At 40.7% G+C, this 22,558-nt stretch overlaps 2 protein-coding genes and 1 long non-coding RNA gene across 5 annotated transcripts in view; all 3 read right to left on the reverse strand.

Moving 5' to 3' along the window:
• The window catches only part of LOC144063708 (uncharacterized), a 131,363-nt gene extending 130,108 nt beyond the window's left edge, over nt 1-1,255 (reverse strand). For both annotated transcript variants that reach the window (XR_013296627.1, XR_013296626.1), the window contains exon 1: nt 1,156-1,255. This is a non-coding gene — a long non-coding RNA (uncharacterized LOC144063708). The remainder of the gene's footprint in view (nt 1-1,155) is intronic.
• Nucleotides 1,256-4,022: 2,767 nt separating this feature from the next.
• Nucleotides 4,023-11,353, reverse strand: dolpp1 (dolichyldiphosphatase 1). The gene is made up of 8 exons (XM_077542725.1): nt 11,258-11,353; nt 10,407-10,507; nt 9,966-10,050; nt 9,639-9,738; nt 8,812-8,910; nt 8,570-8,698; nt 7,689-7,778; nt 4,023-7,598 (listed from the first exon to the last, which is right to left on the reverse strand). The coding sequence occupies exons 1-8, from the start codon at nt 11,331-11,333 to the stop codon at nt 7,562-7,564; spliced, it is 717 nt and encodes a 238-aa protein (XP_077398851.1). The 5' UTR covers nt 11,334-11,353; the 3' UTR covers nt 4,023-7,561.
• A 176-nt stretch (nt 11,354-11,529) lies between these two features.
• miga2 (mitoguardin 2) lies at nt 11,530-22,339 on the reverse strand. 2 transcript variants are annotated; one of them, XM_077542664.1, is made up of 15 exons: nt 22,183-22,339; nt 20,924-21,142; nt 19,769-19,979; nt 18,682-18,797; nt 18,488-18,611; nt 17,390-17,520; nt 16,722-16,839; nt 15,573-15,688; nt 15,382-15,494; nt 15,235-15,307; nt 14,734-14,820; nt 14,048-14,146; nt 13,805-13,939; nt 13,562-13,732; nt 11,530-12,835 (listed from the first exon to the last, which is right to left on the reverse strand). In XM_077542664.1, the coding sequence occupies exons 2-15, from the start codon at nt 21,017-21,019 to the stop codon at nt 12,644-12,646; spliced, it is 1,782 nt and encodes a 593-aa protein (XP_077398790.1). In that variant the 5' UTR covers nt 21,020-21,142; nt 22,183-22,339; the 3' UTR covers nt 11,530-12,643. The 2 variants fall into 2 exon arrangements, with proteins under 2 accessions (XP_077398790.1, XP_077398791.1); XM_077542665.1 differs by having other exon boundaries at nt 22,100-22,219.
• Nucleotides 22,340-22,558: the final 219 nt, after the last annotated feature.

The raw sequence follows: 22,558 nt of genomic DNA on the forward strand, positions 1-22,558 counted from the left end.
CCTGAAAGCGTCTGAAAGAAACAAGAAGCCGCCTTCTCTTCGGGGAAGGCCAACAAAGAGCCGCAATTCTGTATCCCGGGTAACGAGAGGGCCATGACAGTAGTTTGACTGCTGGCACAGAAACTTCAGCAAGATCCTTTTCCTTGACGTTACCCCCGTGAAAATAACGGCCATCTTCCAAGTTGTGCTACAGTCCCCAAGTCGAGCTAAATGAGTAAAGACCTTCACGGGAGTTCTCCAACTACCCGAGACTTTAGATGTGCAAAAGTCATACAGGGTTAAAAAGGGGGAGAGAGAGAAAAAAAAACCGCAGCAGGCGGGCATTTAAAATTTCTGATTGATTGGAGCACTTTTGAACATTGCTAAGGAGCCACGAGGTGCACGTATACATAATACGCCTCATTTAAGATGTCTGGGACTGATGAGATCTGTCAAATGCGCTTGAGATGGAGTCAGTCAGTTCAAATTCCGTATCTGTGAACGCTTGCTTATTCTTACTGTGCATTTCAGAACAACCGCCAGAGGTGAAAATCCACAATCTCCAGAGACCACACACTTAAAACGTGTTAAAATGTTCAACAATATCATGTAATTGGTCAAATAAACATGTTAGCTGCTAGGCTTACAGAAATTAGCATATTGCAGATGTTATGGTAATTCTAAACTTTCAAACAACTGCTGCTACACGCGAAGCCGCAACGCATACAAGCAGTGTGTGCAACAAAAAAAAAAGTAGAATTAAACTTGGTTGGTATATTTAACATTGTTCAACCAAAGTAAATGATTGAGTCAAATGAAAATCCGCTAGATTAATGCTAACATCCGTTAGGAAACAATTAGGCAGGCTAATGAATTTAGCATGACGTACATTTTAAGCCTTCAAACAACTGCTAACGGCGCATAAAACAAGATTCGCAGGCATTCTTGGTGTATGTGTGGACAAAACGTAAACATACCTTTAAAATAATACAAACACGTTTTAACACAATATATTGTAAGGCTAATGGATATCACAAAAATATTGATCAATGTATCAGTGTACTGATAACCGCTATTGTATGTGTTTGCGGTCAAGAAATCTCTTCACTTCATTTATCATCCCACAATATATATCAATAATCATGGCCAAATATGTAATTTATCAAATGAACCTACAAGTCGTTGCTTTTCTTAGAGGTAAATACAGGATTGAAGAGGGTTTCTCATTAGGTAATCTCCCACAAAAACTGTTAGGCCTTGCTGAACTACTTCCTGTTTTCACTCTTCTTCTTTCAAATTTACAGTGTCAAACAAAACAGTGTACCGCCTAACGGTTGAAAGTGGAATTGCACCCAAAACAAATGGGAGGTAGAATAAAAATAGTGATAAACTGTAAAAACAAAATCTGCGAAATAGCAGCAGTACGATCCCGGAACCCACGATTGTGGGGGTTTGCTCCACTTATATTTGTAGTATTCTAATAAATATTCCTGCTTCATCCACTCAACCGTGCCGTCTTACTGGACAGAGTGTGTGCTGCATGCTTTTTGGCTCGCGCGCGTGTGTAGCGGAAATGGAGGATAACAGGGTTACTTGTGTAACATGAGCGCCTCGCCAGCGGGCCGCCTCCAGGGCGCCTAAGAGCGCCATCTGCAAGCAAGTCTGCTTCGCCGTTTGTCACGAGGGCATGATGGAGCAGACTTCGGCTCCGTCTTTAGCAGGATGCTAAATTATTAGCGTATGCCGTTTTTGTGTGCGTAATATAATATACAGTAAAGAATTCAAGTGTTTTTGTCACATTTTGTGCTGAACCTTCTGATGTACGTGCCTTGGCCACCTGGGGGCAGTATAACATCATGTACGGCTGTAACACCCCCAAAAAAAAAAAAAAAAAAAGCAGACAGCATAGGAAACACAAGGCGTCTGTAAACTTTTGATCGGTGGACCAAGCGCATTTTCCAACAATCCATCTTGTAGCCCCTCATTCCATCGAGAAAACTCTCTCAATTCTAATCTCAGACAAGAAGCATCCTTTCCGAAATGTTCTCACAGAGCTCATTAAAAGCGCCGCCAGCATTTGTTGTATTCCCACTCGCTGGAGGTCGAACCTGAGCTAGCGGGATTTAGAGCTAAAAATACGCTCGCTAAACATTTCGTCAAGTTGATGAGGGGAAATGACTTTTGGGGGATTTCACATCGGCATCCCTAAATAACCTGTAATAAGTCATGTTCTACAAGATTACTTCTACAAAGCTATTTTCTGATGATGATATTTTTACTTTTTACTCAAGTATGGCTGGCAGGTACTAACGCATAGGAATGTATTTAAAAAAAAATTGCGATACCTGGTTGCACCTGAAACCAACACATTTCCATTTTCCGCCACGACACGCTCCAGTCTGAAGGCTATTTGGTCAATGATGCGGTTGATTTGTTTATCAGGAAAACATTCATATTTATCAGGGGATTTTGATTCTTTAGCGGCGCCGGTGTAATAATCCCACAAATGTGATCCGAGGCCTGATACAAAATTGATGAGGGGCGAGCTTGTTGCTTTTTTTTATTCCATGAATATGATCACAGGAAGCTAGTGGTGCAGCGTGAAACAATTACGAAACTGAGCAAACGTATCCAGCCAACCATGTGACCTTTTGCACGAGGACAAAAATCTGAAAATTATTCTAATAATATTGAGGGGGGGGGGGGGGGTAATTTGTCCATAGGAAAAAGATGAGAATATGCCGAAGTTTTGTGCTGTTTATGGCTGTACCAACCGGCCCAATCGAGAAAATAAATAAAAGCTACTTTCGCGTCACGTCCATTTGTGAGTAAACTGAGACGAGATCATCTTTATTCCAGCATTCAGAAGAAACTTTTTGCGAGATTTTTTTGTTTGGTGGTGTCCCGTGACACTTCCAATTGTGATCAGAACTGCTGCCACGCTCCCGACTTATGTACAGTCAAAGTGCGCCCTCTAGTGGGCTGTGTTGGGCCCGACATCAATAGTGTCAATTTCCTGCGAATCTTTCTGAACAAGTCAATCATCTCAACACTTTCACAGTTATTGTAAAAGGTTACAACTTTAATCAACATTAAATAAAGTTGAATATTTGGAAAGCTCGCACGTCGGTAATTCCACTACGTCCTTTGCTAACATTTTCATTAATCTTGGAAATTATTTCTTCAAAATATAGATATATTTTCTTATTGAATCTTACAACTTCAAAAATTGCAACATTTTTTTCCAGGGGAAATGAAAAAAAAAATTCTCTTATAAACAAAAACACAAATTTCTTTTAATTTCAAAATGCAAACCTTTTTCACTTAATCAGGTTTCTTATTCTTCAGAAAGACTGTGTTTTAAGGCTTTATTTAAAAAAATATTGAACTTTTCCCCTCAATTTTGTGACTTTCCAGAATAAAAGAAAAATACTATTAGTCTTAAACTCAGCATATATATATTTTTTTTACAAGAAATATGAATTCTCTTCATTGTACATTTATTTTTGTATGAAAAAAAAATCAGCCTTGTGAATTTTTCCTGGTCAGACTAAAACATTGCTTTTGGAAAGATGAACCCGTTTCCCCCAACAAATAATCTTCACTTCCAATTTACACTTGTGTTTTCTCCGAAAAAGTCCCGACCGACTCATGCCTGCAACTTGATTTGAATTTCTATCTTCTCCTATACTTGCTCTTGCGTCTATTCCAGCTGCGGCGACCACTCTTTGATTTGCTTCACTGGAGCCGAGATGCTTCGAGTCGCAGAAGTGGGTCAGAATCCTCCTCTAAGTGGAGCGACGACGTTGCCTGCAGGTGCTGCGCGCTTCTTTATTTCACAGCTATTTTTACACGGACGGGTTGGCCGTCTTTTAAACATGTGGCACGGTCAAGTCATTTACACTTTTTATACCTGGCGTGATCACGTTTTTGCTTTCCGTAGGCAGACGTTGCGTTCAGATTCTCGCTCGTTAAATGTTGGTGACAATTTTGTGTAATAAAAGATGAGACGTCTCACTTGAACGTGACACCGGAAGCAAAACTTTGTACGTAAACACGTTTATTCAGCCTGATATAGAATACACATGGAAAAAATATTCATAATTCTACTTCCCTTTTTGATTCTTATAACACTTTGATCGCCGGTGATCCAAGGAATTCCACATCATCACATGCTACGACCAACCGTGTTTATGGGTTCATCATTTTTCCCTTTCTTCAAAAACGATGAGTTAAAAAAAAACAAGGAAAAGTACACGCTGTTTAAAAAGGACACGGAATGTCGCATCGGAAATGTAAAAAAGAAAAAGAAATGTGAACAAGAAAAATGATCATTACAACAACAACATATTTATATATATGTAGAAAAGAAGAAGAAAAAAAAGTCCCAGAATTTTGTGTTTCCGGACTGCTACAACGTCAATGAGGCATAAAAAGCAAACAAAAACACCTTGGTCCGAAAAAAATGACCTGCTTTTCTGTAAACGTGAATTTACACACAAACAAACGTTCATTAGGATTTCAAAAGAAAAAAAAAACTCCAGAAATTGTTAACTTTACAATGAAATAATTGGGAATGACATGGAATTTACAGCAGTAAACTTAACAAAAAAAATGAATGAAATACAGAATTGAGGTGCATTTCAATAAATAAAAAAAAACCGAAACATTTTCAGCAGCTCAATTGAAAAAAAAAGTCAAACTTCTAAATTAGATTTTCATTAAACACACACAAAATCTGAACTCACTTCAACGTTAAAAATCAATGTGACTTGTTTTCTTCTCCTCAATTTGGGGTTCCCTCGCGCTGCGGGAGGCGTGCGGCGTTATGTCGCCTCAAGATTCAAAGTCTGCCCCTTCGTTTAGTCAGCTTGTCATTTTATTTAGTGCATCGCTCGGCGCTCTACGATTTTTGACAAAGACTGAGATTATGGAACTTTTTCTCTTTTTTTAAAAAGAGCATGAAATTGATGTGTAGTGCGCAAGGATAAACGGCAGTGAGGGTTTTTTTTTCTTGAAAAGTTATGATTTTACAGATATGATGATTCCATCCAGCAACAATGTTATATTTACATTTGAGTTGGAAAAGAGTGTTTTTGTAAGATGGATGCTATAATGAAGACATTTCTTTAAAAAAAAAAGGAAATCTTTTCAATTGAGCTACTGTACTAAACATTTTTTGTACATGTCTATTTCATTTCTTGTGTTAGAATTGAACTAAGAAAAAAAAAAAAACATTAAAAAAAGGGTGCTAAAAATAAAAAAAATAAAAAAAGATTTTGTCCTCCCATGACTGTTTGTATACGTCATAATGTGCAAAAATGGCCATTCATATTTATTTCCATTCATTCCCATGGAACGTTTTCAATAAGCGATGATGACGACGACGATGATGATGATGATATGAAAGTCATTTCTTGAAATAGCCGAATTTGCCACCCGGGTGACGCGTGTCGAAAGCGCACGACGACAGGGCGGTCCCGCGTTCACGACGCTCGTTTCAAAGAAAAAATAAATAAAAAATCGACGGCCCCACGGAGCTCATCGGCAGACTTAAACCTCACAGAGCATGCATTTTGCCTGCTTGAGTGAGGAATCGTCCCGACAAACCAACGCAAGTCAAAAAGCGTTTACAGTGCAGGGGGGGCCCCTCGCTTTACCACAAGTTGCTTTGTTTTTTTATTTACCGCCATTTCTTCATCCGAGTAAGGGATGATTGGGGGAAAAAAAGATTCTCATTTGCAGTTGCAACCTCCAACATGAAATGTGTCGCGCTTCTCCGCTGGGGTTGCAGTCATCAGTTTTCTGTTCTAAATTTAGAGGTGCGTGTTGGAAGTGTGGAAGGGATCAAAACGGTTTTTTATAAGTATCACCAATTACAGATGGAACAGATGCCTTGCAATTTATTGATTCAAACTAGCAGTGCAACAATTGATCAACAACTCATCGATTATGTAATTAATTGCTTTTGTTAACAAGTCAATCGTTTATATCTTCTTTTTCTTTTTTAAACGTGTCGACTTTCTTGGCATTTCAGATTCTCAACAGTAAATCATCTCAAATGTTTGTAGTCCTCCATGAAAACAAAATTATTTTTTTGTTGAAGCAAAAAAAACCTTTTTTTTTTTTACTTTGGAAAGCAATGATGACGATTTTTTGCTTTTTTTCTGACACGTTGGGCACCAAATCACAAATCATAATTAACTTTTGTTTCTGCATTTTATGCACTGTCAAAAATAAATGAATCATTATGCAAGCTTTTTTTTTTTGAGATTCATGCATTAATCGAAAAAATCAACAGATTAATTGATGAAGTATTGGCTGCATTTCCAGGTATCGAGTACTCATGGAGGCTGCTCATACCAATCCATCAACACTTAAGGCAAAATAAATAAATACAAATCTGATATTGAGTACGTGCTTCTTGCCAGTTGTTGGTGTTTTACTACGACGGTTTGACACATTGGCTAAATTTCGTCTGCTTAACTCGTTCACTGCCATTGACGGCTGTAGACGTCAAAAATTCATTTGAACTATTTTTATTAGTTTAACATTTTTTCCCCACTTTTGTTAACAAGAGTATGAAAACCCAGATTTTTTAAATTGTATTACAACAGATATAAAATTTGCGATTAATCGTGAGTTAACTAGTGAAGCCATGGGATTAATTACGATTAAAAATTGTAATCGCCTGCCGCCCCTAATTTTTAATAATCTTTTCTAAAAAAATTCAAATTAAAAAAAAGATAAAAAATTTAACTTTTTTTTTTTTTTTAAGAAAAGATTATTAAAAAATTAGGGGCATCATCATCATGTAATCGTAATCAATCGCATGACTTCACTAGTTAACTCACAATTAATCACAAATTTTATATCTGTTCTAAATGTACCCCAAAAAAAATTTAGGTTTTCATACTCTTATTAACAAAAGTGGAAAAAATGTTAAACTAATAGAAATAGTTCAAATGAATTTTTTAAAGTCTTTAGCTGTCAATGGCAGAGAACGAGTTAACGCATGTTCCGTTTAATAAAACGTTGCAAATCGAGGACACCCCCTGCAGTTGTGTAATCGTCGCACTCATAACGCCACGAAAAAGGGCGGGGATATTTCTTAACATTTAACGAGCCCATCATTAATTAGTTGCTTCCATTTTTCTTTTCTTTTTTTACAAAGTGCTTTTTTTTTTTTTTCTCTCTCTCACATGATAACGTCACAAATTTCTTCAACGCTAAGAAAAAGTCAGGCCTGTGTTGGAATTTGAAAAAAAAAAAAAAAAAAAAACATGCTGCAATGAAAAGCCTCCATTTTGGCTCCCGGGGAATGTCAGCTGACCCATCGGCGTGCATTCCGTTCAAATATTTCATCCATGGTTTTAATAGTTGGCCTCTTGCATGTAGAAGCTGTACAAGGACCAAGTGTGTGTGTGTGTGTGTGTGTGTCTGTGTGTGTGTGTGTGTGTGTGTGTGTGTGTGCGCAAGCTCAATGACAGCACCTCCCCCGCTTTGTCTTTTTCCTCACCCGGCCGGCAACCCGAGGCCAGAAGTCCTCCAGTGTTTTTCTGTCCAATGCTTGCGAGGGGGCTCACTGAAGTTTTGTCCCGAGCTTTCGTTGTCGGTTCCTGGAAGACGTGAACGAGGCGGAAATGTCAAAAAAAAAAAAAAAAAAAAAAAAAAAGTGTCAGCGCTGCGTTGGCTGCGGCGAGCCTTACCTGGCCTCCGAGCGCGTCACCGTGTACTCGAACCATAAAATGTTGGGGATCAGGCTGGTGTCGCGCACCAGGAAGTATTCTGACACAGGCCTGCAAATGGGAGAGAGAAGAGAGAGAGAGAAAGAGAAAGAAAAAGAGAGAGAGAGAGAGAAAGGATTCATATTGCTGATGTGTAATGTTTGTGACATAATTGCGTCTTGACTTTGAAAAAACCTGAAGAAGCCAAATTGCTTGTATTATTTTTTTTATGATTTTGCAATGCCCACAGAATATTGTGTTTCAATTGCTATAAAAACATGGAACCTCCCAAAAAAAAGATTAAAGTCTCTTCTTTCAGTCGAAAAAAAAAAAAGACGTATACTTCTATCAATTTCCGTTTTTGAAGCAATTAGCATTGCGTTTCATCATTTTTCACATAATCGCCATATCAAAGCCTTCTGTATGCTCTAGCATATAAAAAACATAAAACGTTTTTGGCACGCTGGTAATATTCAAAATGGAACGTATTCATACGTTTGTAGGAGAAAATGAGTTCAACACAATTGTGTATGTGATATTATTTTTGTCCACTTGAGGTCACCATACACACATTCTACTGTAGTATCTGTGACCGAGAGTGTGTGGCTTTTAAACAAAGTGGCTGGTGAGTGACGTGGGTGTCAAGGGTTGAGAGTGCGGTTGGCTAGCTGTTAACGGACTAAGTCATCAGCTGGTTCACGATTTCCATTTAGCCAGTCTGTAATGAACCAAATGCAGATGTTTTATTTCAATCCAACACAACAATAATTGTTCCGACTCCATTGAGGATCACAAATAATTCTGGATATTTGAGAACTATATTTTGAAGTGTGACTCAAGTGAGAATGTCGCATGGGTCTCACCATGCCGCTATTTTGGGGAACAACGGGGTGAGCAGCTCCTGCGTGATGAAGAACCAGACCACGGCGATGGCGCTGCCCGCCACGCCGCCGTAGAACACCTGGCTCCACGTGTGGTACAGCAGGTACACCCTGGAAAGCGCAAAGGGACGAGCTGCAAATCAATCCGCCGGAAAACCCGGAGCGGAGACCTCCGCCAAGGCATGTAAAAAAAAAAAAGGAGCGCTGGATGGAGGGGCGCGGACCTGCTGTAGGAGACGGCCAAGGCGACGTCCAGCAGGACGATGGACAGGACGTGCCTCCACAGAAGGTCCACGCACCGAGCGTTGTTGGTCTGATGCATTCTGAGGGACAGAAGTGAGTCGAGCGAGAGATGCAGCGCATATAAAAAGTCTTCACACCCATGTTGAATTTCCAGATTTTGGATACATAAAGAAAATGACATCATTTCAAGATGTTTTCCGCCATTCATGTGAGCTATAACATGCACGGGGAAAGTAAAAATAAACAAATGAGAAAATTCAGTAGCACAAGTTTGCATTAGGTCTGCAAAATTTTTTTCAATCGCGTATTCCACCCAAGCCATTCATCAAGTAATCTGTTTTGCTTTGAAAAACAAAAAATGATTATTTTAATTAACAATTATTTTATTGATTAGAGTTGAACAAAAAACGTTTTGATTTCCAATCATTTATTTAAAATAAAGGACATTTCAAATTGGCAGTGCAGAAAATGCACAAATGTGAATTAATTGTGATTCAGTTAACATGTCAGAAAATGGGGAATAAATGTAGATTGTTTTAAAAAGTAAAAGCAGATATTGCTTTATTTTGCTTTCGTGGAGGACTCCAGAAATCTCTGAACAATTCATGCTGAGAGGCTTGAAATGCCCAAAAGTTGGACAATTTTAAGTCAAACAAGGTCACGAAACGAGTGATTGATTATCAAATTATCAACTGATGTGATAAGTAATTAGTTGTCAATTAATTGTTGCACCTCGAACTAAAATAATAAAAAAAAATGGATTTGTGTGCAAACCTTTTCTAACCGCACGCATTTGTTTCACACTCACCTTAAATAAAGAAAAAGAAATAAGTAAACAACAAAGAACCAGATGAGCTGCGAATGACTGGACGGCATCCCGTAGTCGGTGCTCAGCGTGGAATGAGCGCCTGCGGACAAACGAGCACATCACTCGCCGGAACTCGTTTCACACTACATCAAACGATTCACTCAGTCTTTTGAGCTCTTTTTTTCTTTTGAGCCTTTTTGGGACCCTTCATAGGACAAAGGAACCGGAACCGTTAAGCTAGCATGTGTATTGTTTTGCGTTTGCGTTGTTTGGCATGAGAGGCTTGATTTTATTTTATTGCAAAAAGATGGCGGTCGCTTCCTGTACCTGCACATGGACGCGGCTCTCTGAGTATGTGCTTGAGCATCCAGTTCACGCCCTCGTTGAGGGTGAGTCCACCGAAGAAGGAAATCTGTGAAGACAGGCAGTTAACAATCACGGGTAGCAGTACAAACTGTATTTGGACCAATGGAAATCCACTTGTCTACTGCTGTCATATGAAAAACATCTTGTAATTGCCACCCCTCCCCCCCCAAAAAAATTCTAGATTGCCACTAAATGCAATGTGGCAACTAAGGACCATAATGAAGCTCCTCATTGCACATCAACAAAGTTCCTTGGCACCAAGTTGCCACAAGATTATTTTATATTAGACAGGACTATGCCCAAGAACAAAAACAGCAAATGGAGGAGCCGAGCAACCAACCTTGACATAGCAAGGGTTCGCTGTAAGGTGCAAAATGGAGCACGTGGGCGCTTCCCACCTACCGTGTGCAGCTCCCGTTTAAAGACGATGAGCGTAACAAAGCCCACAAGGATGGCAATGGGCAGGAGGCTGATGTAGGCCAGCAGGTGTCCCTTCAGGTCATCTGAAATGATCATGGGAAGATGTTGTACATTTTAAGTTACCACTATAAACCAAATCACTACATAAGGATTTTCAGGGGACAGCTTTATTTTTATGACTATCAATGTCCACTATATAAAAAAAATAATGCAACTTAACTATTATTAGTGATACTTTCACCTGCTGTGTTTGTGATTTTAGTGGATTTTTTGATAGATAGATAGATAGATAGATAGATAGATCTATTTTGGACACTGACTTCACGTTTGAGAAACACTATAGCTTAACTTTGCATTAGTTCTTTAATAAAATATTCAATTTTCCATCCTTTTCACGTTGTTCACTGGGGTTGGAGCTAGCAATGCTAACAGTATCAGGCCAGTGAGCTAGCGTCTGTGTCAGCAACACTTCTCAAAGGAACAATTCATTAACACGAAACAACACTTTGATGTTCTCTTTTCGCGGTGTAGTAAATGTGCGAGCAGCTCAGGGCGTGAGGTGTGTATTGAATTTGGTTTTGGGAAATAAACGCTGAAATCAACTCATCTTTAAAGCTAACTCGCTAGCCTTCATTGTATCCATCGCCACCGAGTGCGCATGCGCAGCGTCTCACAATTTAGCAACCACGGTGACATTCGGCACATCACGGCTTCGCACAATTTGGCAACCATGGGCGACTGTTGTTTCCATTCACCGAAGACGACACACGAAATGACGGAAGGGCGTTAAATAAGTGTCGGTGGTCCGCAGAGAAAACGCTGAGTCGACTTACCCTCGGCGAACTCGACGTGTGTTAGCGATATAGACCGCCATCGAGGTGGCGCCGAGCACTGCTCTTCCAACGCCATCTTACCAGGACACAACCACCCGGCAATCAATGGAAACACGCCCATCACGCAAGGTCAGCCAATGGCGCACCGCGAAGCACCTTGGCGCCAACCAATCATTCGACGAGGAAAGCCGCGAGCCGGAAGTCCATAGAGAAGAATTATTGAATGAACAATGAATAAAGCAAAATACAAAAAATAAAATACAAACACTACGTAGCTTTGTATATTTAGTTAATCAGAATAGTATTAACCAAAAATAACATTTAATACAGAGAATCAACATCCATTTACACTTCTTTTTAACAGGCATTGGCATAGAAAATAAAAAATAAAAATAAAAACAAGGCAGGCAGCACACAATACTTTTTTTTCCTATTCATTGTTTTGGCAATTTTCTAAATTACCATAGGAAAAGATGTAATGAGATATAGTTCATATGCACATACAAGACACAGAAAATTAAATACAGTATAGGCCTAAGTAACTTTTTTTGTTTGTAACTTTGCCCCTTTTGATGCATTATTAAACTGTTGAACATGGATCAGTCCAGGAGGGATTGGATTGAACACGCCAACAAGAGCTTTAAATTAAAGGGAAAGCAGACAAAACACAAACCATAATACCATCTTCATATAGTTTTGTGAGAAAGATAGTGTCTCTTATGTACAATGGTTAAACATGACATGAACATATAGCATGATTGAAGTTAAAGATACATAACGGTAGCAATCCTGCACCATCCAAACCACACCACTTGGGCATCAAACCCACATCCACGCCGATTGAAGTTTTACTGATCTTAACTCCGCCACTGCAACTGACATCCGTTTTCCCTCACAAATTCGACATCGAGCTACAATTTCAGGTTCTTCCTCAAACTTGCCTCAAATGTCCCCACGTTTTTGTGAGTAGCGTATGAGCATATTGAATCATCTGAGGTTTTTTTGTTTTTTATTTTAATAGCATTTTGCGGGCCCTCAATCAAAACCTCTCGGGGGCCCCACGCGGCCACCCCAGCTTTGAACTTTATTTGGGACATGACGGCCAGTGGCCTTCAGCAGAGGAACATACAGTACGTTGCCATTCACATTCTCATAATTCGGACTGGAATCATTTGCTGCAGTTCAACAAGATTCAAGTAGAATTTAAGGGCAAAATGTTGTCCTTGGAAATTAGCAAAAAATACATAACTATAGGTGACGTTGAAGCAGCTGCCGGTCCAGAGTCGAACGCGTCCTTCATTCGGTGATGGACTTCTTGATAGTAGCTGATAACATGAAGAGGAAGTAGGTGGGATGAGAATGACCCCGCATTCCAACCACCGCAGTTTAGTGGTGCGCCTGCATGTCGCCAGGCGGGCCCCCGTTGAGCTCCTGAAGGCTGTCAATGCCCAGGTAGCCCAGCAGGATCTCGCTGCGGCGGTGCGAGAGTTTCAGGATGTCCTCGGCCAGGCACTGCGCTGACGTGAAGCGCACCTTGTCATGGTCGAACATGTCCTTGAGGTACTGCACGATTTGTTGCTGTGGGCGGACGATGGCAGAAGAGGAGAGAAACACTTTTAACTAAGTCAGAAAAATACAAAACTTTGAAAAAATGGACAAACTGAGCATTGTCGGACGGGGGTCATCATCCGTCAATATAATCAGCAATCCGTCAATATTAGGAGTGTGAGTGTCAAGACCTGTTGGAGCTACCTCGTTTGTGGTGCTTTGGCTCCCTCTACTGGCGTTTTTGCATAATTGCTTTTCCGTTAACACTGGCTTGTGCTCAGGATCTCCAGTTACTAGTGGACAGTGCACAAACCGCACGCTAGCTTACGTACTAGGCTACGGCTACAGTTCTCACAACTTCCTACTTTGCTTTTTTCCCTTAATGTGAGACATGCATTCGTGTAGTGTTTTTCATTTCGTATGGTGCTAGAAAGTTTACATGTAAACGTATGAGCACACGATATGGCGAGAAACAGGCTTGATGCCCATGAATTCCAAAATACTGTGGCAATTGTTTTGATATTTTCAGAGGTTGAAGTTAACATTAGTAGAGAAACAGTGAGGCCGCGAAAGGTGAATCATGACGTGAAATAGCGAGGGAACACTGCATTGGCGCAAAATTGCATTTGTGTAACGTGGACTGTTGCTGGACTTCGTCTGTCACAAGCAGTCCGAGTGTGATTTGCGAGTTGATGAATGGAGCAAGTGGAAAGAGGAAGAAGAGCTTGCCGCGTGTGTATAGAATCAAGTCCTCACCTTGAAAATAGTACACACTTCACTCAAGTGCTGCCTGGGGCCCAAAAAGCCAAAGGCTAAAACGGGGCTCACATGCTCCGATATGGCGTAGAAGTGAGCGATGAAGCCGTCGGGAACCATGAGAAGACGCCTTTTGGCCTTCAACACCGACCAGCACGCCGTGGCCAGGGCCTGCCACACAAACGCAGCACGCCAAGATGAGAAACGGCGCGTTTCTCATGCGCACGCGTGGGACAAACTCACCGTCTCTTTAAAGCTGTCCGAGAGCCATCGGTTCCTCAGCACGGCCACCACGGACGAGGGCGGGTTCTCCAGGTCTTCAAAGGCGTCCATCAGGATGAAGTCCAGCACGATGTCGAAGAAGGTCATGCACACCACCTGGAAAACGTGCTCAGCGTGACCACGGTCACCCTCAACCTGGAGCCTGCCGGCTCTCATGTGCGAGAGCAGTGCAAGCCACGCCCACAAGACGCTCAAGAAGCTCACCCCGCGACCCTGCAGCTCCATCTTGGTGACGGCCCACGTCTCCTCTCGCTGCGTGTAGAGCAGCATGTCCTCGTAGCTCTCCAGGAACGCTTTCGGACTCTGAGCACGGCAGGAAAAATCATTATTGGGCGCAAGGAAGAAAGAAGACATTTTTAAGCAATCATTTATTTCTTTTTTTTTTTTTTACAGTCAACAGACAAGCCTGAATGTTCCCACAAAGCAGAAAGATCAGATTGTCGTCAGCTGTTTGTATGTATTGCTGCTCCGTGTGTTAAGTAGCAGTTGTTTGAAGGTTTGGAACATAATTATTAAAATAGTTGTCGATTAATTTGATAATGGATTGCTTGTCGATTACTTTACTCATTTTGACAACTCTAGTGTAATTGCCGCCATCTTTATTCCCTTTTGAAATACGATGCTTTTATTTTGACATGTCAAACCGGAAGTTGCAGGCTTACAGCAGCTCGGAAATGTACGCAGCTATAGACAAGCATTAATCGTTAGCTTCGATGTTTAGCAGTGCTGTGTTTGTAGTAAATGCAATATGTTTGTCTTTTTGTAGGTGTGACATTTTCCTTCTACGGTGTTTTGCTGTGCAATAAACATCTGTAAAAGGAAGTGGAGACTCGCATCCAATCAATGGGCGGGGAATGTCTAGCGTACTCGGAGGAGAGCGCTTCATTCACCTTGTTGGCTTTCACCATCAAGCCGGCAATCATTTGCTTGCCCGTCTCCATGAAGAACGTGCGGTGCGTCTCGTCCAGCAATAGCACCTAAATGACAAGTGGGATCCCAAAATACAAAAAAATAAACTTGATTTATCCAAAACTAATAATGATGCATTTTTTACTTGGTAGAAATGTGTCAACAAAAGTCACAACTGTTTGACTACAGAATTAACTACAAAAGCTATTTTCTTATTCTTGAACTTTTTTTTTTATTGTGTGCCACCACAGAAAAGATGCGAATTTCGATTAGTTTCACCTGACAGCCATTTTCCTTCCCTTTGTCTTCATGAGTAGTTTAGCTTGTCATAAGGGAGTTCACCTTCTTTGTACTTACGTTTTATTATCACATGTATAAATTTACATTCATCAGCAGTCAGATTCTTTTTTTTTTTTAATTTAATCCCCTTCTCTTTGCATCCTTTCTATACAGGTATGACGGTTGGGAAGGTGTAAACCCACCTGGAATGCTTGCCTCACGCAGTGCAGCTTGGCCAGGAAGTCTTGGTCACCGTAACATTCAAGTAGTTCAGTCCTGGTGAGAAATGTCAATGAATCAATCATAACTACGGAATGTGATTTGTGTCAACAAAGGGCGTCATTTTCTACCTGAGCGACCTGTAGGCCACTCGGTCCTCCCTGACGCGAGCTAAGGCTTCCTCATAGAGAGCGGCGGGTTTCAGGAGCTGGTAGGGGTCTTGTAGCGAAATGGCATCGAACATCTGCAGCCAAAAAATGCAACTCTATATCACAATGGGGCCATTCATGATGGCGGCTCTGTCCAAATGAACGGAGATGACCTCCACGGCGGAGAAGAAGGAGACGTCGGACGACACTGTGGCAGCGTCGTCGTCGTCGTTGTCCGGTAGCAGGCGGAAACTCTCCAGCGGGGGCAAGATAAGTGTGCCCTCGCTCTCTAACCAGGGAGGGGGAATACCACAGGACATTTATGGATTGCACATCAAACACTACCAAGTTTTTATTAGACCGATATCATGACCAAAATGCTCATCAAAAACTACATCAATACATTTCAGGGGTGTCAGGCGATTCAAACTTTTCATCGTAATTAATCGCAAATTTTATATCTGTTCTAAATGTACAATAAAATATTTTGTATACTCTTGTTTACATAAATGTGTAAAAAAAACAACCAATAGAAATATGGCTGCATCTTTTAGTAATTGATACAGTAATTTCATCATAATTAGGAGTTAAAATTAAAAAGATGTGCTGTATTGTAAAAAAAAAAAAAAAAACTCATGTGATCACTGATTTGTGTTAATTGGGTAGTTTTTCTGCCACTAGATGGCATAATTGCATTTGTAACACGTTGGTGACAGCTCAGTGCATTTTTCTTTTCATATTAAGGGCTATCTAATCTTTAACATGAAATAACATTTTTACAATTGTAAAATACAACTTTACCTCAGACTCCACAGATATATGCATTGTTATTAAATGTATTACTGCTAAATTTTGACGTTGACGTGTCTGCTGCGTTGCATTAAAAAATTTGTGCTGTTAAAGAAACTTTAAATTACTTCAAAATGAATGCACTAATTTATATATATATTTATTTATTTTTATTTATTTATTTAGTTTGTTTACACATGAAGACCACCCAATGTACTTAAAATGACGTGTCAGATGGATCAATATTAACTAGTGGTGTAACGGATCATCATTGATCCGTGGTCGGTTCGGATCAGGCCCCACGGTTCGGATCGCCCACGATCCGCGGATTGGTCGGTGGTGGGGAAAAAAAACAACAACAGTGCGCATTCACAATGGACACAATTTTGACATGTCAAGGAAGCTTAAACATACTCAACGTAACACGCTAAACCTTCAAAATAAAATTGACCAAATCAAGTAATACATTGACAGCAATGCAAATAGCCTTAGCACACTTTTACTTTGAAGTTGTATTTATTGTGGTGTCCTACCAAAGTCAGCCAGCACGCTGTCTGTGGGGATGCTGCCCCCAAAATCCTCCTGCAGGTGGTACGCCCGGTGCAGCAGCGTCTCCAGCTTGTCGGCAAACACTTTGTTGTGAGCTTCCATCTGGAAGGAGGGAAAACCTTTTGAAATACACGGAACAAATGATGGCAATTTGACTTTTTAATGGCTTTACTACAAATAGGTGTCAAATGCAAGAACCAAGTCAAGCTTTCATGAGCTGCTTCTGCACTTCCATCCCTCTGCTACATAGCAGGAGGGCTAATTTACAGAATATCATAATCATTATCAGTTAGACTGTGCAAAGATCCAGAGTCACTTTCAAGCGACAGCCAGACAAAATCATATAAAACACTAGCACACAGAAACAACGCTGTTATGTCAAAACCAAAATGTAAGCAGAGCTGCATTGAGTTCACTTGAAATCGCACTCTGGGCTCCGCCCCCTATCGTCATGGTAACAAACTAGCCATTGGTCCAGCAGCATATGGGGAGAGATAAGACAATCATCAGCTGTCTGAAGGTTTAGAGTTACCGTAACCGTATCCTTTAGCTCATCTATGGCATTTTGCATGGTACGTTAGCATTAAGCTAGCCGACCTTTTGTTAGAAGAGCCTCTGATCAACGGAGCCTCACGCAACAGGAGCCACTTACGGTGGGAGCGTCTCCGCACGCCGCCCCCTGCAGCGCCAAGCTGCTGTTGCTGGCGCTCACGCTTCTGCGGCCGTGGCGTGCATGCAGCGCCTGCTCCCATTTTTGGAGGGCCTCCTCGAACAGCTCCATGCCTGACGAGAGCGCACACAACAGCCTCGCTTTGTCACTCTTAAAGAGGACATATCATGGAAAATGTGTTTTTTAATGGCTTGTATAAAAATAGCTGTCCGTGTCTGAAGTGCTTGCCTACACATTAAATGCGAAAGAAAACAATAGTGCTGGGTTAAAAAAAAAAATTTGAATAATCAATATCGAATCGATTTTCCTTTTCAAACTCAATATTCATTCATAAAACCATGAATCGATTTTTTGAATATTCCATTTTCCCCCATAAATTCTGAAGAAAATAGAATTTTAAAGGGCAATTTTTTTCTAACTGTTTTCTTAAAATTTACTGTTCACATGAATTTAAAAGTATTTTCTTAAATTTATGTAAGACCTGACTTATTGCACTTAAAGACAATTCAGAATATTTCAAGTTCATATTTACAATTTTTAAATTAGAATTATGAAAATATTTTCATCTCATACTTGCTGATGTCAATGTTTGTGTAACACTTAACTGATTATAACACGTGTTACTTTCATTAATAAACAAAATCCTTTGACCAGTTACTTACTGCCTCTGCAAAATTGACTTTGGAACTTAATATTGGTGTCGTTTTTAATCATGTCCTTGACATTTAAGAAGAATTGATGTTGTTCCATAGCTAATCGATATCGGATTGAACTGAAGTGAATCGGGGGAAATAGAAATCGAATCGAACTGAAGTCTTGTGAATCGAAATTGAATCGATTGAGGAAATTCGAATCGATACCCAGCCCTAAAAAAACAACCATGAAAGTATTTTGCTAGCTGCTTCTCTGAAAATGATTGAGCCGTTGTGAACAGTCTTAACACCATTCGGCTATTTTACATAATAGGGCTGGGCAATAGATCAAATGAATTCAATACGTCGTCATTTAAAAAAAATCAATTTGCTAAATCATGAAACTGATTTGTAATCAATTAATTATGAAGGGTAAGGATGATGTTACCCATCAAATAGAGATTCTCCGCATTGGCGTCCTCGATGGCGGCCGGCTCCCCCGCCGCAGCCTCCTCAGCCTCCCAGGGCGTCGGCGGGTTGACGGACTGATTGGGCGAGGTCGTGGCTCGCATCTGCGGGCGGGGGACATAGCAATTAAGACGGCGCACAGAGAGAAAACACAATCATGTATGAATAACTTACTGATGCCAGGCTGTGGGAGGAGCTCGAGTGTTTGCTGGGCGCCAGGGAGGAGATGCCGCTCAGCGTGTCGTTGCTGCGAGTACTCGGGCTCATCACCTGCCGGCCCATCAGCGGAACTGCGCACAGAATAAGGCATCGGCTCAATTCACCATTAGGGATGTAACGATATCCAAACATCACGATACGATATTATCACGATATGAACCTCACGATACGATCGTTATCACTATATTGTGGGGAGGATGACGATATTAAAAAAGGTCACGATATTGTAAAAAAAAAAAAAATTAGCTCATACAGAAACACACACACAATGTTGTGCTTTTGTGCAGCAATGCACATAACCAACCTGCAATCTCTAATAACACTTAAAGCAACTTTCAGTTTATGTTGATTATGGCGGCACCATATGCACAAAAGCGGTAATGTTATGACTGAAAGAAGACCACATTTCCCATGAGGACAAGCGTGTTGCGTCATTTTTGAGCTCACGCCAGTCAAATGGACTGAACGAATGAGAAAAGGGGGAAAGTGACGTCTGCCATAAAGCAGCCAGCACATTTGTAGTTTTTTGTATGGCAGTGTTCCTACCGTCCTCCTCAAAGTTGTTTAGTGCCAGTAAAAATGATACAGACCTCCTCAAGCCATGGCAAAGGTACCATTCAATTAGTTTTAAGTCCATGTTTCATCAGGAGAGTTACGAACATATTTTATGAAGGTTGAAAAGTTCCTTAGTGATACATTACTATTGAGACACTTACTTGCTAATTCACGCATACATTGAATTCCTCCCCTTCCTCTGACCAATAGCGTGGATTTTAAACAAAGAAGGGCCAAAACATGCCTTGTGAAAATGAAACTGCACTAAAAAATAGCCACCAGGTGGTGTTCAACCTGCCTTTATTTAACAACTGTGCTGTTTTTAATATTGTGACATGACGAAATCATGATATAATCTCGCTATCACGATATTGCAATATTTTTGGAGTTGAAACAAACCCCAGGTGGGTATGTTTACTAGTGCAATGTAAATGTAGCCAGCCGGAAGTTTGTGTGATGTCATCGTGAGAGGTACGCCAGCAAGTACCTCTCTTCAACGACGACGGCCTCCCCGTTCTGAGCAGCGCTTCGGGCACGCCCAGCGGTACCTGCTCCTCCTTGTTCTGCACGGCCTGCTTCCTCTTCCTGCCGCGCCGCTTCAGCTGGTGGGCGGTGAGCGCCAACGCCACACTGCCCAGCGCCGTGGCGAACAGCACCTTCTTCAAGCTCGGGCTCAGCCTCAGCTGCGAGAAGATGGACTGAGAAGAATTCAGCAGATATTAGCAGGGCTGCAGCTATCAAATATTTTTTGAATGGAGTGTTCTACTAATTATTCCATTGATTAGTTGGATACACATGTATTTTGCATTATTAAACATAGTAACCTGCATGTGTGGCGCAGATACTTTTTGATCCAGTTGGGTTTGCCATGCTCACGTTCTACAATGAACGTATATGCTGTAAATGCCAGCGCCTGGCATGGTGAGTGACGTGGGTGTCAGTGAATGAGAATGTAAATTCTAATTGATGACCTTCTCAACATCAGCACCGGTGGCAACTACTAACTGGTTGTTAACCCAAAACAGCAGCACCAACCAAGGCTGGTAAAGGATCCGCTGCGGAGTGCTAAAAATGATTTTACATAACATTTATTAGTTAAGGGAAAATACACAGTGTTTTACAAAATGATTCCTACTGAGATTCAAAGCGCTTTAATGCGGACTCTTTCTATTTTGACATTTTGTTAACCTAATAGCATAAGTCATTTTTTTTTTAAAAATCAGAAAAAAAGAAAAATAAGATTTGCGAGCTAATTGCTATGTTTAATTGATTTTAAGTTTTATGTTGGAAATGACTTGTGCAGTTCTTCTATTAGGCTAACAATTTCACCATTTTAGACATTTTGTTATTTTGAAATGTTTTCGGGAAAACAAGAAAAGATAATTATTTTTAGCCAGCACATTTGGTGCTTTTTATTAATTTGGGAACAAAAAAGAATCATTTTAAATTAAATATGACTTCCTCATATACAGTGCACCAGAAAAATCAATATACATTGAATTTCTATTTGATTGTTAACCCGTACATACTTTTAAAAACATCATTTAGGTCAAAGAGCTTCTACACACCCGCATCTTTACTATAATAGAAAAACAATTCTGTAAAAGGTTTTGGTAGCAACCCGTGCTGTCGCCCTCTTTACCTGGCCAAACGTGGAATAGAGGAAGACGGGTATCTCCGCGACCGTCATGGCCAACGCTTGTGCGATGGACATGCCCTCCATCCTTCTCACCGACATCTCCGGGTGAGACGAGTGGCAACCGCTCTCTGAAGAAATGCCAAAAAGCGTTCACCTGAAACACCGGGGTGAGCCAAGTTCAGGGGATTTGGCATTTACTGTCCCGTCATCCGCCGTGTTACCCTGCAACGCAAAAACATGACAACACAAAGTCACCACCCTGTAAAGAAGGCAACCTCCCGCAGCTCCAGACGGGGAATTAACACAAGGGGAGGTCATTAAGCTTGCATTAACTGTTAAGCGGGCGAAAGGTGGACAGAAAGCAGGTACTGAGAAAACCAAAGAAAAAACACCGGCTGTGTTTGGAAACATTCACTCATTCCGTAATTACTATATAGGTACTAAAAACACATCTTCTAGTGATGTTTATATACATTAAGTCCCAATATTTGCGATTCACGCTTTGCTGCGAATTGCTTTAACAAAAAAAAAAGTATGGTTTGTAAAGATGCCACAAGACAGCGATAAGTGAGCAGCATTATAGCAGGTGTGTTAAAAAAGTATTAGCTACAAAAATTACAAAGCAGAATTGCTTTGGAGACAAAAGTGGCTCTCCTAATACATCTTCTCTAAAATAGAGAAGATCATAAAGTGACATCCCCATGCTTGTGGTAATAAAGACAATAATTAATTTTACAAACAACTTAAATATACAGGTGAAGATTTTACATTGATTAAGTACATTTGTGACCACATTAAAACGAGATGATCAGTGTTGTTTTTTGATTGATGTGTCATTAGATTCTTCTGTAAAATAATGTGCAGTGGCAAACAAAAAAACAAAGACAAAAAACAAAGATAAAAACATCGTTTGTCTGGCATCCATTTTAATTAGGAACCGTTAAAAATGTTAATAGTGCTGCTAATAGAGGTTACACAATTAAAGCTAGGTGGTAGAAGCCAGGTAAACCCACCACGTTGATACTCATCATCACACTGTTTATTTTACATCCGAGAACATGTGGAGGAAAAGCAAAACCGTTCAAAACGAGCAGAACAAGTGCGACGTTAGCTAGCAAATTGGCTAGCCTAGCTCACGTCTCCTGTCACCGAACATCACATCGGGTACTAAACACTGACATTTTAAGGCTTCACGGCCAAAAAGCAACACGGGATCCATTTAGCAGATTGGTAATATTGGCTATAAATGCGTTTCTGAATACCGTGGGCATCCGAGGAGCAAAGGAAGGGCATTCTCGTATCACAGTCACAGTGAAAGCGTCCAGCAGACAATTTTGGGTTGTGGCGATATTGACACGACTGACAGCCAATTGGGCGAGGGCAGGGAGGGAACTTCCGCACTACTGACAAATCGGATAAAGCAATCTTAAATTATGTATTTCTGCAATCCAATCAGGTGTGTCATTATTAACTCACGGTGCAAAAGCTCGTGGAACCACACCGGAAGTAATATTCCATTAACAAATGAAGGTAAGACGCGGCCCCCGGGTTGTTACTAAAATAAAGTAAATATTTTTCCAAATAAAGGCATTGGAACTAACACCTGCTTTTTGACGTTCCTGTCTTCTCACACGCCAC

This window comes from Vanacampus margaritifer, chromosome 14 (assembly GCF_051991255.1).
Source record: "Vanacampus margaritifer isolate UIUO_Vmar chromosome 14, RoL_Vmar_1.0, whole genome shotgun sequence".
Lineage (NCBI taxonomy): Eukaryota > Metazoa > Chordata > Actinopteri > Syngnathiformes > Syngnathidae > Vanacampus > Vanacampus margaritifer.

What these genes read in the sequence shown, in the direction of transcription:
- dolpp1 (XM_077542725.1), bottom strand. Translation starts at nt 11,333, where the DNA reads ATGGCGTTGGAAGAGCAGTGCTCGGCGCCACCTCGATGGCGGTCTATA. An exon ending in ACACGTCGAGTTCGCCGAGG is followed by an intron (nt 10,508 to 11,257) that starts GTAAGTCGACTC and finishes TGATCATTTCAG; the next exon opens with ATGACCTGAAGGGACACCTG. An exon ending in TTAAACGGGAGCTGCACACG is followed by an intron (nt 10,051 to 10,406) that starts GTAGGTGGGAAG and finishes CTGTCTTCACAG; the next exon opens with ATTTCCTTCTTCGGTGGACT.
- miga2 (XM_077542664.1), bottom strand. Translation starts at nt 21,019, where the DNA reads ATGTCGGTGAGAAGGATGGAGGGCATGTCCATCGCACAAGCGTTGGCC. An exon ending in TCTATTCCACGTTTGGCCAG is followed by an intron (nt 19,980 to 20,923) that starts GTAAAGAGGGCG and finishes AATTCTTCTCAG; the next exon opens with TCCATCTTCTCGCAGCTGAG. An exon ending in AAGTGTGTACTATTTTCAAG is followed by an intron (nt 12,836 to 13,561) that starts GTGAGGACTTGA and finishes GTCCGCCCACAG; the next exon opens with CAACAAATCGTGCAGTACCT.